The sequence below is a fragment of the Chiloscyllium plagiosum genome, chromosome 9 (assembly GCF_004010195.1).
Source record: "Chiloscyllium plagiosum isolate BGI_BamShark_2017 chromosome 9, ASM401019v2, whole genome shotgun sequence".
In the NCBI taxonomy this organism is placed as follows: domain Eukaryota; kingdom Metazoa; phylum Chordata; class Chondrichthyes; order Orectolobiformes; family Hemiscylliidae; genus Chiloscyllium; species Chiloscyllium plagiosum.
The window spans coordinates 78,055,794-78,073,134 of NC_057718.1; the positions used below are offsets into that span (position 1 = coordinate 78,055,794).

General features: G+C 39.4%; 1 protein-coding gene across 6 annotated transcripts in view; it reads left to right on the forward strand.

Moving 5' to 3' along the window:
- afdna (afadin, adherens junction formation factor a) overlaps positions 1-17,341 on the forward strand; it is a 240,790-nt gene that overhangs the window by 161,197 nt on the left and 62,252 nt on the right. For all 6 annotated transcript variants that reach the window (XM_043696286.1, XM_043696285.1, XM_043696281.1 and 3 more), the window contains 5 exons: positions 2,149-2,292; positions 3,586-3,784; positions 5,480-5,580; positions 8,410-8,496; positions 14,429-14,494. In XM_043696286.1, the coding sequence (XP_043552221.1) occupies positions 2,149-2,292; positions 3,586-3,784; positions 5,480-5,580; positions 8,410-8,496; positions 14,429-14,494 (597 nt within the window). The remainder of the gene's footprint in view (positions 1-2,148; positions 2,293-3,585; positions 3,785-5,479; positions 5,581-8,409; positions 8,497-14,428; positions 14,495-17,341) is intronic.

The following is a 17,341-nucleotide window of genomic DNA, read 5'->3' on the forward strand; positions in this document are numbered from 1 at the left end:
TGACCTGCTGCGCTTTTCCAGCAACACATTTCCATCTCTGATCTCCAGCATCTGCAGACCTCACTTTCTCCTCATGTTCTATATGGACTTCAGTAAGGCATTCAACAAGGTTCCCCATGGGAGGATTGTTTATCAGACTGGAGGCCTGTGACCAGTGGAATGCCACAAGGATCGGTGCTGGGCCACTACTTTTCATCATTTAAATGCATGATTTGGACGTGAGCGTAAGAGGTAAACTTAGTTTGCAGATGACACCAAAATTGGAGGTGTAGTGGACAACAAAGAAGGTTACCTCCGATTACAACAGGATCTTGATCAGATGGGCCAATGGGCTGAGGAGTGGCAATGGAGTTTAATTTAGGTAAATGAGGTGCTGCATTTTGGGAAAGCAAATCATAGCAGGACTTATACACTTAATGGTAAGGTCCTGGGGAGCGTTGCTGAACAGAGACCTTGGAGCACAGGTTCATAGCTCCTCGAACGTAGAGTTGCAGGTAGATGGGATAGTGAAGAAGGCATTTCGTATGTTTTCCTTTACTGATCAGAGTATTGAGTACAGGGTTTGGGAGGTCATGTTGCAGCTGTACAGGACATTGGTTAGGCCACTGTTGGAATATTGTATGCAGTTTTGGTCTCCTTCCTATCGGAAGGATATTGTGAAACATGAAAGGGTTCAGAAAAGATTTACAAGTATATTGCCAGGGTTGGAGGATTTGAGCTATAGGCAGAGGTTGAATATGCTGAGGCTGTTTTCCCTGGAGTGTTGGAGGCTAAGGGATGACCTTACAGAGGTTTATAAAATCATGAGCAGCATGGATAGGGTAATTAGACAAGGGTCTTTTCCCTGGGGTGGGGGAGTGCCGACTAGAGGGCATAGCTTTAGGGTGAGGGGGGAAAGATGTAAAAGAGACCTAAGGAGCAACTTTTTCATGCAGAGGGTAGTGCATGTGTGGAATGAGCTGCCAGAAGTAGTGATGGAGACGAGTACCATTGCACCATTTAAAAGGCATCTGGACGGGTATATGAATAGGAAGGGTTTGGAGGGATATGGGCCGGGTGCTGGCAGGTAGGACTAGATTGGATTGGATTATCTGTCGGCATCGAAGGGTCTGTTTCCGTGCTGTACCTCCCTATGACTATAGACTCTGAGCCAAAAAGCTTTTTTGATGCTGTGTACCTCTATAACTATGTCTATGACCTGTGACCTTTTTATCATAAAGGGCCAATATAGTAGAAATGAGTTGTTTGTAACATCACTGGAACAGTTACCATGCTACTTTTCTCCAGTTTATGAACATAAATTTTACCGAAAAGTAATAAAAGTTTAAAATATATTTTATTAGTCATAGAGATGTACAGCACAGAAACAGACCCTTCAGTCCAAATTGTCCAGACTGACCAGATATGCTAACATCATCTAGTCCCATTTGCCAGCACTTAGTCCATATCCCTCTCAACTCTTTCTATTCATATACCCATCCAGATGCCTTTTAAACGTTGTAATTATACTAGCTTCTACCACTTCCTCTGGCAGCTCATTCCAATACACGCACCACCCTCTGCGTGAAAAAAGTTGTCCCTTGGGTCCCTTTTAAATTCTTCCCCTCTCACCCTAAACCTTCGCCCTCTAATTCTGGACTCCCCCTCCCCAGGAAAACAAATCTTGTCTATTTACCCTATCCATGTCCCTCATGATTTTATAAACCTCTATAAGGTCATCCCTCATCCTCTAATGCTCTAGGGAAAATAGGCCCAGCCTATTCAACCTCTCCCTGTGGCTCAAATCCTCCAACCCTGGCAACATTCCTGTAAATCTTTTCTGAACCCTTTCAAGTTTCAAACATTCTTCCAAGAGGAGGGAGACCAGAATTGCACATACTATTTCAAAAGTGGCCTAACCAATGTCCTATATTGCTGCAACATGACCTCCCAACTCCTGTGCTCAGTGCTCTGCCCAATAAAGGAAAGCATGCCAAATGTTGCCTTCACTATCCTATCTACCTGCGAATCCACTTTCAAGGAACTATAAACCTGCACTCCAAGGTCTCTGTTATGGCTATTGAAAGTTCTTAAGCTAGTCCCATAGTTTTAGTGAGAAACTGAAGCTGTTATTCTGCAAAAATCTAAGCTTATTTTTTACTATTATAGGCAACCACATTATTAACGATGGATAAGTATTTGGCAGAAGACATTTCAAATATCAACAATACTTGTTTTAAATTGAATTCATTGCAATTGCAAGCGCTACTTCAAAGCTACCACTGTGCACAGGATGAGCCCTATATCCCTCAGGTATTTAAATTACTGAGCAACAATGATTTTAAGGTTTTAATTTAAGTAATAATAGAATTGTCACATTGGCATGCTTTTTAGAGTTAAAGCATTTAGCCAAGCATGAGTGTTTTTTGGGGAGGGAGGTATTTTCCTCTACTGGGAAGCCCAAATGGGGATCCTTCACGAGGAGCAAATTTTAATAAGCTGCAGAATCATGATCAAAACTACCAGTTGTATGCATTTGATCGACAGTATTTATGTGATATATTTTTGGTTCAATTAAAAGTGAAAATGTTTTTTTGAGAAAGCATGTAAACTGTTTATAGAGATATTTGATAACTACTGGTAGTTAAGAACTTTAACTGATATTTTGAAGCTGTCATTTATTTGAAGTGAAAGTAAATATTAAACGAATCAGAGTACCTTGATTCAATTCAGAGTTGCTCCACAAGTTTGGGATTTACCATGGCAAAATCATGATTTCATTTTTAAACTTAGGAGCCTGTTCCCCCTCCTCCCAACAGTGACAGCTTCAAAAATATTTTAGCTGTATGCGTGTTGGGCCTATGGTAGCCAAAGGAGGGAGCACTGGGTTGGTGAGGCATGTGGTGGGGGAGGAGAAGTGCTCCTCCCTCTTCCATCCCATTGGCCTGTCTCCCTCTTCTCCCCCTCCCTCACCTCCTGCTATCTGCTCTTCTCCATACACCACCCTCCCTCTATCATCTCCCTCCCTCATTCCCTTACTGTGTCCACCACCCTGCTTTCCCACTTCTCTCTGTTCCCGCCACTACCACTGGCTCTCCCATCGACTCTCCCTGTTGCCCCCCCACGCCATTGCCTGCCCTCTTCTCCCCCCATCATGCTTTGCCTTTCCCCCTCGCCCTGCCCCCTCACCCTTGCCCTCTTTTTTGTTTTCCCCTGTAGGTATCTATATTATGGCTTCAGGTAATGTAAACCAGATCTGCCTATTAGTGTCTCAAGCTGAAGCATGTGGTTCAAGCTGAAATGCAGAACCACCTCAATAATCCAGACGAGACGAGCAAGGAGTATTTCTCAGGTAACTGAGAGTTTGGGTAACAGATTGTTCGGATAACAGCACTTTTACGGGACCTTGAGATCTTGTTCGAGGTTGTTCTGTACATGGTATCATTTTCTGAAATGGTTGTTTAAAATTTTAATAGATTATGTAACCCACACTGTCAGTTGCTTAGCCAATCTGTATCTTTATAATGTGATGCAACATAGCTCTTGTTCCTTCCTTCTATTTTTATGTATGTATATTGACCAGAAATTGTTGGGGTTTGTTTTAAGGAATTAATTGAAAATGTAGTGGCATTAGCAGAGAACACAGCTGATGAACTTGCACGGAGTGATGGTAGAGAGGTGCAATTGGAAGAGGACCCTGACCTACAGCTACCTTTTCTACTACCTGAAGATGGCTATTCCTGTGATGTTGTTCGGAATATTCCTAATGGCCTTCAGGAATTCTTAGAACCACTTTGTCAGAGAGGTAGGTTTTTTTAATTCCTTTGCCTTGCTCTCAGTATTAGAAAACATCAGAATTGTTTTTGCATTATTCTAACTTTTCACCAAATCTGCAGTAATCTTTATTTGTGCTTTTAAGCAGATTTGCAACCAGATTGGTTCTCCATATTTTATATCAAGAATTATCTTGGTTTATGTGAATCTTTTCAATTGAATTTACATCCTATGGGTCAGCAACTCCCAGATTCTATATCATGTCTTTGAGTTTCTTGGTACACTGCTAGAGCTTGTTGAATTAGAAACAGGGCAATTGGCCAAGGCTGATTGCTGTCCAACTGGAGGTGCCTGTGGCATTATGCAACAGTGATATGAGACAAAACTGAGATATTTAGTATCTACCCACTTGATAAAGCTTGGAATATCAGGTGATTATTTATTTTTGAGTGAAGTGAAAGTACAATATAGTTTAAATGTTGCTAGAAGGAGACATAAAGGACAAAATGTTTCATCTTGCACTCATCAGGACTGGGACACTAGAAACTAGACTACCAATTTATATAGAATGAGAAGAATGTGCTAATTAGTTGGGTATTGCTCACATAGAGGTGCTACAGGAACTAATATCCGTCAGGTCTCAAACTAGACGGATAGAATCCATGGGGAAAGCTGCAGAGATTGATAGTCTTCATGACCTCTTTCCTGCTGAAAACATTTTGATGTGTCTACATGAAAGTGTTCTATTTGTTAATAAAAGTAAAGTACTGTGGCTGCTGGAGATGTGAAATACAAACAGAAAGTGCTGGAGAAACTCAGCAGGTCTGTCAGCATTTGTGAAAAGAGAAGCAGTTAACGTTTTGAGTCCAGTATGACTTTTTTGAAGTAGTGGTTTGAGTTAGTACTTGTGGTTTCTAACATTCATTACTCTGTAACCCCGACTGATTAATAGGACCATTCATAGTGGGCAGCATTCTGATTGTGCGCATCCAGCCAGTACTTGCAAGCTTCAGTACCATGCCTGATGTTAGTTGTAATCGTGCTATTGGCCAGCATTTACTCAATAATCCATACGGTGCTAAGAATTGCGCTGGAAACTAGGTTAAGTTGATAATTTGTAACTTTATAGGTCTGGTTGGTCAGAAACGGTACATGCTGATTTATAGCCCCACCACAGCTTTGTGCTATTCCCATAGTTGCATTGAGATTTTCAGTCACTGGGAGTTGATGCAAGTCTAGTTATAACCTGCTGAAATCTGTCAAATTTGCCTTGATCTATATTACAGACTTTTAGTTAATTTCATGGCAAAATGTGAGATTTGATTGAATGGCAGAATAGGTTTGTGGTGTTGAACAACTCACTACTCATTCTATTATGAGTGGTATCTCTCTCTACATCAGGCTTTTGTAAAAATAATTCTTAAAAGCTCATTAGAGGAATTAAATGGTTTTGGTCGCCTCTTCTGAAGATGCCTTCTGAAGATGACAGGTATCAGAAGATGCAGCAAAAGATTTCGATCCGCTTCATAGAGTAAAAAGTCTTAAAGTAACATGTTATATTTAATAAACATGAAATGAAGTGATTATTACCATTTTTCCAAACATTAAGCAATCATCTGGAAACTTGTCTCTTTCTAATTAGTGCCTTTCCCTTTCCCCAAACTTACTGTATTTATGAAAAAATACTACTATCTGCCGTATTGTTTAAATCTGTTCTATCCTGTAGGTTTTTGTAGACTAACCAGTCATTCACGATCACCTGGTACATGGACAGTTTATTTTGAGAGTGCTGACTATGAAAGTAATTTTCCACTTGATACTGAGTTGGTAAGTTGGTAATTTAGAATGTATATGCATTTATTCCCTCCCTCATTGTTTAAAACAAAGTTCAATACTATCTGGAACAAATGTATTTACATTGCGTTTGTATGGTGTGTGAGCATTGCTTAATTTGTCAATGATTAGTTGACTTTAATGACATAAAGGCTACAAGCTTTCATGAAGGTAAATGTTGATAGGTAGGACATGGAGTGATTAAAGAGAGCTGAATTGACCAGGTTTGATTTTGCTAATGCACTTACCATGAATCATTAGTAGCATTACTTCTGAATATTCAAAGCATATTCAAGATTATTGGATAATAGATTTTCTAAAGCAGAAAGAAATGCCACCTTTATCTAAATGCTTCTCTCTGACAAGATTCTTCATTATTTACTCTGATTTTCATTCTTGGTTTCTTTCAGTTACTGGGAATGGATGGCGGTTTTGTTCTGGTGATCATTCATAGTGTCTGAAAGTAAACCATTTATGTCAGTTTTCCATTTTTAAGACAGGTTTATTTTTATTAGAAACAACTGGAAAATTTCTCAATCCTTTCAAAGAATTTCTCATCTTCTACAGTGGCTCAGTAGTTAGCACTGCTGCCTCTCAGCGCCAGGGACTCAGGTTTGATTCCAGCCTCGAGCGAGTGTCTGTGTGGAGTTTGCACATTCTCCCCATGTATGGGTTTCCTCCCACAACACAAAGATGTGCAGGTTAGATGAATTGACCATGCTAAATTGCCTGTAGTGTTTAGGGATGTGTAAGTTAGGGCATTAGTCTGGGGTAAATATAGGACGGGGGGAATGAGTCTGGGTGGGTTAACCTTCAGGTCGTGTAGACTTGGTCGGCTGAATGGCCTGTTTCCACACTGGTGTGATTCTATGCATCTTCTATCATGTCACCTCGTTACCTCGTTATTGATTGCATGTGAATATATGGTACGGGTATAAATTTTTAAGTGTTGTTTCCTTTTTTGTCTCCAGGCTTCAGTTCATGAAGCAGATTTTGAATTTGACTTTAGTACCCCAGACATTTATAGTGTCCTGGCTTCTGAATTTTAATAAATGTGTCTAAGTATCTTATTTAGCTTAATATGCACATCTTTTTAATATATTATGTATCATATTCTCTTTTAGTATTTTAACTTTATTATACCATTTTCTTGCATGTAACCTACTGGCAATGCTGTCTTACCTGATGTTTATTAGTTGTCAGAGCCACAATAAAAAGGTTCAATAAAACTTTGGCATTTTTTAATGGTTAGTGTAGCTGCTTTTCAATTCAGCTGATCAGCTTTTTAAAAATTGAGGGAATGAATCATAACCTAGCTGTGAGCTTGTAAGGCAGTAAGACACAGGAGCAGAAATTAAGCCATTAGGTCCATCAAGTCTGCTCCAACATTCCATCGTGGCTGATAAGCTTACAGTCCCATTCTCCTGCTTTCTCCCCTTAATAATCAAGAGGCTATCTATCTCTGTTTGAAATATATTCAATGACCCTGGCCCTCTGGCTGAATAAGTTTCTCCTCATCTCCATTCTAAAGGGTTTTCCCTTTACTCTAAAAGGCTGTGCCCTCTGGTCTTAGACTCTCCTGCTAATGGAAACATTTTCGCAATGTCCACTCTGTCCAGACCATTCAGTATTAATTAGATCCCCCTCTCATCTTACTAAACTCCATCGAGTGTAGACCCAGAGTCCCTCAAATGTTTCTCATATTCAACCTTTCATTCCTGGGATTATTCTTGTCAACCTGCTCTGAACACACTCGAGGGCCAGTGAATCCTTCCTGAGGTGTAGGACCCAAAATTGCTCACAATATTGTAAATATGGTCTGACCAGAGCCTTTTAAAGCCTCAGAAGTACATTCCTGCTTTTATATTCTAGTTCTTTTTGAAATAAATGCCATCATGTATTTGCCTTCCTAACTACCGACTCAACCTGCAAGTTTACCTTTAAGACAATCCTGAACTAGGACTGCTAAATCCCTTTACAATTTAGATCTCTAAATTTTCTCCCATTTAGAAAACAGTCTATGCCTCTAATCTTACTACCAAAGTACATGGTCTCTCACTTTACCACATTGTATATCATCTGCCACTTCTTTGCCCACTCTCCTAACTTGTCTAAACCTTCTGCAGCCTCCCTACTACCTTTCCCTCCACCTACCTTTTGCATTATCTGCAAACTTAGCCAAGTGCCCTCAGTTCCTTCATCTAGATAATTAATGTATAAAGTGAAAAGCTGTAGTCCCAACATTACCCTTGTGCAACACCACTAATCATCGGCTGCTGTTCTGAGACAGACCCTTTTATCCCCACTCTCTGCTTTCTGCCAGACAGCCAATCTTCTATCTATGCCTGTACCTTGCCTCTAACACCATGGGCTCTTATCTTACTCAGCAACCTCCTGTGTGGCACCAGTTGTTCAGGTGTTATTACTGGTCCCAAAGCTGAAAGCAAAAGGGGAGCAATTTTGCAGCCAACAAATAACTGCAGAATCTAGCGATGATTAACCATTTCAATGACATTTGAGTACGAATTTAATGAGTGAAATTCCAAGTTAGGTAAATGGTTGTTTATTGAGTTGCCAAATTTTTTTTTAAAAACTGAGTTGATAATTTAAAGTACTTTAAATTAGAAAAGTAATATAAGGAAAATTAGTGCAATTTCATTTTGTCATTAAGAAACAGAATGTACTTCATATTCTCTTTTCACTCCTGTTGTTGATATTGTTGAGTTTTGGATCAGGTATTCTAACTGCTGAATTCAAACTGTTGGGCGGTCTCTTCATGTCCTGGGTTTGTATTTTTCACCACATTGTTCTTTTTCTGTTAAGGCTGAGCCTAATCGTAAAGAACCAGAGATAATTACTGTGACACTGAAAAAGCAAAATGGAATGGGCCTAAGCATTGTAGCTGCTAAGGTAAGATAATGTTTGCATTTAAGTCCTGTGGGTAATGCTATGACCAAAGTAAAAGAGGAACCTTCAGAATTTGTGGACAGAATTAAAAGTAGTTCTGATCATTTAAGGTGGAGATGACATTTTTTTTTCTCTGATCGTCATGTCTTTGGAATGTTCAGAGAGTGGATCCAAAGCCATTGAATATTTTGAATGCAAAGCTAGAAAAATACTTGGCTAACAAAAATATTAAAGGTTATTAAAAAATAGATCAGATTCTGGAAATGAGGCCACAATTAAATCCACCGTGATATTATTAAATGATGAAGCAGGATTGAGGGGCACAATTGTCTGTTACCCCTAATTCATACATTATTTCAACTGTCAGAGTAAATAGCGAAATGTAGGATGGTATATGCCAAAGCAGAGGTGGAAATGTATTGGCCTATTCATATCTTCCAAAATACAACTTCCCTGTCATTCTTATCTGTCACTATTTTTAAGTTGCATGAGAAGTAAAGTTAAATGACACTCTTTATCGGAATTGAGCACTGCTGTTTTTGATGTACCAACTTTTAACTACTTAGAATAGATGTTTTAACTTTAAAAAGTTCTGTATGTGTGCTGTTAGTGGTCAGTCGCTCAGTATTGTTGCTAAGATTTGTGTTCCATAAAAGAAATTCACAAAGTCATGAAAGATTAAGAAAAATCAATGTGAAACGTGTGTAATTGTCCATTCTGGGAAGAAAAAAAAGAAAGCCAATAAATTGTATGAAGTTGCATCGTTTTAGGATAGAGACATCCAGGTTTTTTAGAGATGAATCGCTGAAGATTTGTGTGCTGTACTTGCAGGTGCAGCAAGGAATCACAAAAACTAAAAATGTGTTTTCATTGCAATTGGAAATGAATGCAAGAGTAAGGAGATTATACTTCAGTTATACAGAGCATTGATGAAACTGCATCTAGAGTACAGGTGAACTAACCATAGACCTACTGGACCATAGGACTACTGTCTCATCAAAGAGAGATGACTAGTGGTGGTTTAACCTGAGGGTCAACAGGCCTCAGGTGATGGGAGAGTTTGAAAAGAAGTATCCTGCATGATAACTTCAGCCAGTGTGAGAATTGAGCTCATGCTGTTAGAATCACTCTAAGCTAAAGAACCAGCATCTATATACAGTCCTAGTCTTCTGGAAGGATGTTGATATAGTAGAAGCAGCCTGGAGAAGGTTTAGAGGATAGGTCTGTATCCTCTGGAGTTTAGAAGAGTCACCGATGACTTAAAACATAAAAGGGGGAATTAATCGGGTGCATAGAGAAAGGATGTTTCCTCCAGTGAAGGAATCTAGAACTAGGCGTCATAGTTTAAAAATGAGGATTGCCCGTTTAAAACCAGTGAAGAAACTATTTTTCTGAGGGTTTAGAGTACTTAGATTTCCCTTCCTCAAAAGACAGTGGTTGCAGAATTGTTAAGAGTTTTCAGGATGTAGAGTAAAAGTTAAATTCAGATCGATCATGATTTTATTGAATGTTGGCACGGGCTCAAAGGGTCATGGCATGTTTTGGTTCTTTGTTCATACAGAGTATTACTTGTGACCTCTAGCTTTTTAAATAAACATCCATGGGAAAAGCTCTGGGTGACAATTTATGTTGGTTAGAGAAACTGAAAATCATTATTTATGGGATGCAGGTGCTGTTGGCTAGGACGGCATTTATTGCCCATTTTTAATTGAGCAAGAGCAAATCAGAGTCCACCACATAGCTGTTGGTCTAGAGTCACATGTAGGCCAGGTGGCAGGTTTTCTTTCCTAAATAGCATTAGTGAACCAGCTGGGTTTTTCCAACAATTGATAATGGCCATCGTTAGACTCTTAATTCCAGATTTGTGATTAATTCCAATTCTGTCGCTTGCCATGGTGAAATTTGAGCCCCGGTCTCCAGAGTATTACCTGGGTCTCTGGATTAATTGCTGTTTTATCTTCCTTTATAAGCTGGTTGATTCTAGCTCATTGCCCAGATGCTTGCAGGAACTAGTTGAGTATCTTGTGCAGCTCTGTTTTTCCTCCATGTGAGCTTGAAATTTAATTACCAGCAAATGGAAAATCCAAGCAAGTTACACAGCTGCCTAATACTTTACAGACTCTCATCTAGGAGTTGACATTTTGTTTTGGGTTTTATAAGTGCAGCCTATGCTCCACTTTATGAGCAACCAAAGAAACTTGCTGTTTGAATGATTAGCCAATCGCTCATACATGCAGCCTGTGTACCTGGCACTGTACTGGCTGAGTAAGTAAAATGCAGTGTTGCTTAGTTGTATGGTAGGTAAAATGCTCTTTGAACAGATGACAGTATCCTTATAATATCTGTCACCACTGCAAAGCAACAACATGAAATTGATGGGGGGGGGGGGGGGGCGGTGTGGAGGTGATGGCGGGCGAAGTCCTGTGCATGCTAATTACAACAGAATCAATTCAAAATAATCCAAGGAGCTTGCTAGACATGTCAAGCTCTTCATTTCAGGAACTCATTTCCTGTAAAATAAAGGAATTTCTCAAACCTTGTGCTTTTTTGAATTACCAGCCAGCTCAGGTAACCAGTGCTTCTTCCCATTGGTTGAGGTGTTACCATGGAGAAAGCAAGCCGTACCCTTTTCTTTGAAAATATAATTGGTTGTGGATATTTGAAATTTGATAATGTCTTGTGTTAATCCAGATGAATGCAAGGTGAAAACTTCCTAATATCTGTCCAGCCGTGTTCAAGTTGTGTACTACCAAACAATTATAAATATTTGAGATGCTACATTAACACGTGTGTATATATAAGAGCACCAAATTGCATAATAATCAAACTTTAGCTACACAATATCTTAACAATGCCTTAAAAGTTTGTTGCTAGATGAATGAAAATATTTGACTGGCATCATAACCATTAAATAATCTGTTTATGCTGAGTTCTCAAAAATCTATCATCTGGTCATCACTTATTGGTTAACCTTCAATCCATTCCTGTGCTTATTCATTAAATAAATTAAAGCACAAAATCTAATTTGCTTCTCCTCTCAACATCACCATTGCTTAACAACTGTACTTAAATAATTGGTATGCAGCAAAGCTGCTTGAGGATCAGCTGAAAAACTTGCTGATGTCATCCTTAGAGTGTGTTTTGGTCATCCTGACCTCGAAGTACGATGGCAGCAAACACATGGGAACATTTAAAACCTACAAGTTACATACCATCTAGATCTGTAAATATCTTGCAGTTCCTGCATTGTTACTGAATTCAAAATCCTGAAGCACTCTTTGATCTGAAATAATAACTCTTTCTCTTTGCGCACGTGCTTCCAGACCTGCTGAGTATGTAGAAGATGTTCCATTTTTATTTCAGATTTTTGGCAACTGATTGGCTTTTACTTTGGATTTCCAACATCTTCAGTATTTTCCATTTTAAAAAATGAAATCTGTTTTAGAATTGCCAATTCGCCTATGCAAATGAAGAAAAATGTTCTATATTTTCTGTACTTTTTTAAATGAAGTGCTTTTTGATACAATTCGATGAGCAACCTATCTCTTTTTCTAAGGTAATGGTGAATTATTATAGACTTGTGTTATGAGTGGCATGATTGCTTAGTAGTTAGCACTGCTGCCTCACAGCAAATATCTGCAAGGGTTTCTGTCAGGTACTCTGGTTTCCTCCCACAGTCCAAAGATGTGCAGGCGAAATGTATTAACCATGGTAAATGTGTGGTTTTGGGATAGGTTCGGGGGTTGGGTCTGGGTGAGATGCTGTTTGGAGGGTTGGTGCAGACCTAATGGGCTGAATGACCTCTTTCCATACTGTAGGGATTCTATGATTTTTTTTTTAAGAGGAAATAGTTGTTCTTGTAAAATCCTTAATCATTTTTTAAACCTCACACCATATTCTTCTATTAAGCATACTCTGTGCAAACCAACTTCATAATGTTTACCTCTTTAACCCCTGTATTTTTCTGGGGAGTCTGCATCATACCTCTTCTAATATATTCTTCTGTGAGGCACTATACTGAATTGAATGCATTGTGGGACCTAATTGGATCTAACTAGAGCTCTCTATAGCTATAACATAGCGGATATCTCTGCAGTTCTGTTGATAAATATTTCATTCATCTTTTTAGTGTTTTTATTATACCTGTCTGCTGGCATTGAGCAGTTAGCGAATGTGAGCCTTTTTTTTCTGTTCAGCTACAAATTCTAGAAAAATCTCAAGTTTGGGAATACTCCTATCTGGGGACTGAGGTGAATGACCTCTCACTTTCCCATAATATTCTGCATTTATTAACTTTTCTGATGTAATTTTATCTGTTTCTCTGTGACTTTCTACTTCCATCAAAGTGATGTAACATGTCACATGTTTCTTGTATCCTGTTTTCTTCCCTGATCTACCTTTCTGCATTTGAGATTAATGCAGATTTTCTATGGATGGTTGACTGCGATCCTCAAGTCAGATAATTGCCCTGCATCCCCCGTATTCCAGCTGAAGCTAAAGCATATGCCTGTAATAACCTAGAAATTAAACTCTACTTCCCCGCCCATAAAACTGTCACCTAACATAATGTCAGCAAATGTAGATGTACGGCTGTCTTTCTCATTCCGAATCCGCTATAGATAACAATGAAAAGTTGAGACCCCATAATAAATCCTTGGGAGCAGCACTCATTCTAAGCTGTGGGGCCACTTGGATGTTCCCGCACACTGATCGGCATGCCAGTGTGACTCCCAGCATTGACTTCCAGTTTCATACTTGGGTGTTGGAGGTGCATAGCAGAAAATAATTAGAGGAGATGTTGATTTGGCAGCATCCCTGTTCACATCCTTCTAATTTGTCGATTGCCCTATCTGTCTTCTACCTCCTGAAATAATTTCCTATCCAAGATTATGGGTGTCATGCTGTAGTAAAAACTTTTTCTCTTCATAGATGCTAACTCACCTGTTATCTATTTTTAGCATTTTTGTTTGGATTGCAGATTTTCATAAGTGGCAATATTTTGATTCCCTTAGTTTCTAGTTTATCTCTCCTGCCCTTTGTAACAATTGGGGAAAATTTGTTAGTTTTCAAATTCACTAGGACAATTTGTTTTTGGAAATGGAGTTGTATTTCAACAACTTTGTCTTATTTAATAAAGCCCTGAAATGGAATTAACTGAGATCTGGAGATGTTCCATCTTTGATCCCTCGTTTCTGCATCAACTATTTTTTAAAACTTGTCTTGAATCTAGAATCCATACAATCTGCACTGTCCCTCCGAAGAGCATCCCATCCAAACCAAGCCCTCCACCCTATCCTGTAACCTTGCATTTACCATGACTAATCTACCTCGCCTGCACATCTTCAGACACTGGGGCAATCTTTTTTTGCATAGCTAATTAACCTAACCTGCCCATCTTTGGGAGGAAACCGGAGCAATCGGGAAGCCCTTGCAGACACTGGGGAAACCTGCAAATTCCACCCAGTCACCCAAAGTCTGATCCCTGGCGGTGTGAGGCAACAGTGCTACCGTGCTGCCAAGGAATGAAGTTAGAGTCGAGAGTGTGCTGCTGGAAAAGCACAGCAGGTCAGGCAGCGTCGAAGGAGCAGGAGAATCGATGTTTTGTGCAAAAGCCCTTCATCAGGAAGTTCATGGAAATTAGTTCATCCTGTAAATTTATTTTCAAATTGACTATTATCTCTGGTAATTCATCCAGATGTGAATATTAATCCAAATTCTTGTTTTATAAATCACCTTTTTCTGATGTCCAGTTTTATGTTGTGTGTTATTAAGGGGCCCACATTAGTCTTAACTACCAACAATATTTCCAGATGATTCCAGTAAATAATTGATGATCTGCATCTCCCTAACCTATCTTATGACTGTAGTTTAGTGTGATTTAGCTCAAATCAATTTATTCAGCTATTTGATACTGATCTACTTTCAATGTTCTCAGGGTGCGGGACAGGATAAACTAGGAATCTATGTTAAATCTGTGGTGAAAGGAGGAGCTGCAGACTTGGTAAGTGGATTTCATTCCTGAACTGATTAAGCAGAAATGTCCTACATGCTTAAGCACTGGAGGACTGATCCAGGTTGGATAAGTGAGTTGTGTGCATTCTTTTCTAAAGCGAGACATAGTGCAAATAAATGTTGTCATTGTTTATCTGGGTTCAGTAAATTACCTGAAATGTTTTTGGGTAGTCTGATTTAACTATTTGATGTATACAATCATATCTGCCCAGGATACAACACTGCTTGAAAATGCGTTCTTCTGGTATTCCAGCCCACATTGCTTTGTGGGTGGGGATGGGTATAACCCATATCTAGTCAGTCATTTATTTCTCTTGTTATTTGTGACCTTGGCCAATTAGCTGTTATATTTCCCCACACTCAAGATATTATCTGTATGTCTGAAGTTCTTGGATGTCGAGATACCGGAGTTGTCAAAAACTATTTAAATTCCAAGTCTTTCTTTAAATAACTGGCTAGAAATATTTATTGAATAGAAAGTATGGTTTCATGAAATTGAAAAATTTAAAACTTTCCCAATTGAGCATTTCTCCCCAAGTATTCATGAAAGTGGCACTTGAAATGAGAAAAGGACATATGTAGTTCAGTACAAATTTGGAGTGTTTTAAACATTTGCTGAGGTGTTAAAATATGTGTGCATTTATAGAATAAAAGTCTAAATTTATTGAAACTGAAATTGTGATTAACTATCTTCTATTTTTCTCATGATTTTAATAACTATAAATAAGTGTCATCAATAAAATAAAAGCAAAATCTAATTATTTGTAATCAAATAAATTGTGAATGGATTCCATCGCACATGCATTCTCAAATGCAGTCAGAAATGGAGGTCGCTTTTAAGGCTCACCAGAATTTAATCTGAGAGCCGATCAAAATTAGCTGCTGTTCATGGTGGTATAATGGTAATGTCCCTACCTCTGAGCCAGGAGGCCTAGGTTCAAGTCATACCTGCTCCAGCAGTATGTAATAACATCTCTGAACAGGTTGATTAGATAATATTTAAGAACACAGGTGAGGGTTCTTGTGGTGCAGTGGTTGTGTGCTTATTTGTCAAGAGTGGGCATTTATTTGGTCTGGAAACCTCTGAGCTATTCAGGTAATGTGCATAATATGAATTGTTAACAGCTACCATTCATATTTGTTCTGCCATTGTTTGTATGCGGTATCCTTTGTAATAATTCCCACCTATTAACATGCTAACGAACATGACATAGGTTCATCCAAAGCATGCCTTTGTTGTTGACCTTGTTAATATTCAAAATTGTGGGGGGGGATCCAAGATGGCGGCGACCCAGCAAGTCTGAGTCTATAGTGCTCTTCCCAAGACTTTGGTAAAGTGGGTCACCCACCCCCACCACACTCACCAAATCATTCATAATAGCTGTTTAATTTATTTAGTTGCTTAGTATTACATTTAAACAGTCTAATATTTAGTAAAAATGACCAAAGGGAAGGGACCCCGCAGCTCTCAGCAAGCAGGAACCCCTCCCCCACCCTCTCCAGCTGAGGCGTCCACAGCCGCCCCGGGGGACTTACCTACAGTGACAGGCCTTGTGGAGATGATCTCCAAGCAGGATACGAAGATCGACGCTTTTATCGAGGAGTCCCGAAATCGATCGGACTCATTCTCGGCCGCGCTGCAGAAGCACGACCGAGACATTAAAGCTTACAGCATTCCTCGAGCAGTGGCTGCCACAGCTTTTATATCTGGAAGCTGGATCAGGCCGGGTAAGGGTAGAATGGGCCTACCGGGTCGCAATACGCGGGCCCGGCTTGAACCAGCGCCCTCGCCCGGTCCTGTTCCGGCTGCAGAGCTATAGGGAGCGGCAGATACTCCTAGAACCTTCTAGAAATCTTGGAAGAGACCCCCAAGCTATGATCTATAAAGGATCCAAGATCATGTTATTCCAGGACTTTTCCCCAGCTCTGGTCCGAAAGAGGAAGGCATTTGACGAGGCAGAGAAGCGTTTAAGGGACTTAAATATTCAATACTCCTTACGCTACCCAGCAACGCTACGCTTTAACCATGAAGGATCCATGTATAACTTCGGATCGCCAGAAAAGGCTAAGGAATTCTTGGACTCTCTTAGATAAATTGTAAGAGATAATGGATGTTGGTTTGCCTTTCCCTCCGCTTTGGTTTATATCCCCCCCTTTTTTTTTCTTTTTTCTTACCTTACTGTTTAATACTATCATGGGGGGTGGGAGAGGGATTTGATTATCTCCCCCCCACCTCCCCCACCCGGGGTTGTTTTTTTAAATTATTTTATGTATATATGTGGGTATGTATGTATATATATATATAGCCGGGGGGTTTGGGGGAGGTGGTTACCTTATTCTATTTTACCTCTGTCATTAGGAGCGGGGTTGTTTTTCCCTTGTTATTTTGTATTATTATATTTAATTATTATTTGTTAAGGTTGTAATTTTATAGTTATATGTTTATATATGGTATTAACATTACCAAATATATCCAGGTGTTGGTATGGGTGGGGGTAGGGTGCTCACTGTTAACTCTAGCTTTGTATTATATCTGAATTCTCCTCATTTTATTGAGGAGGGCCTGGGTCAAGGGTGGGGCATTGGTTGGGAGAGGATATGATGGACTTTTGGAGAGGAAGTGACACCCCCTGGTGTCACTTTCCCCAAGGGGGAAAATCTCCACTTAGATACGTTTTATATTTTTTTTATTTCAAAATAGTTTTTTATTGTATTGTTGTGAGTGTATTAGAGAGGCTTTATTTTTGTAAATTTTATATGCTCTACACTCGGGATGTTCTGGATAGGGTTTCCACTCCCGAGGGGTCTCAGATTTGCCCAGATGATTATGGTTGAT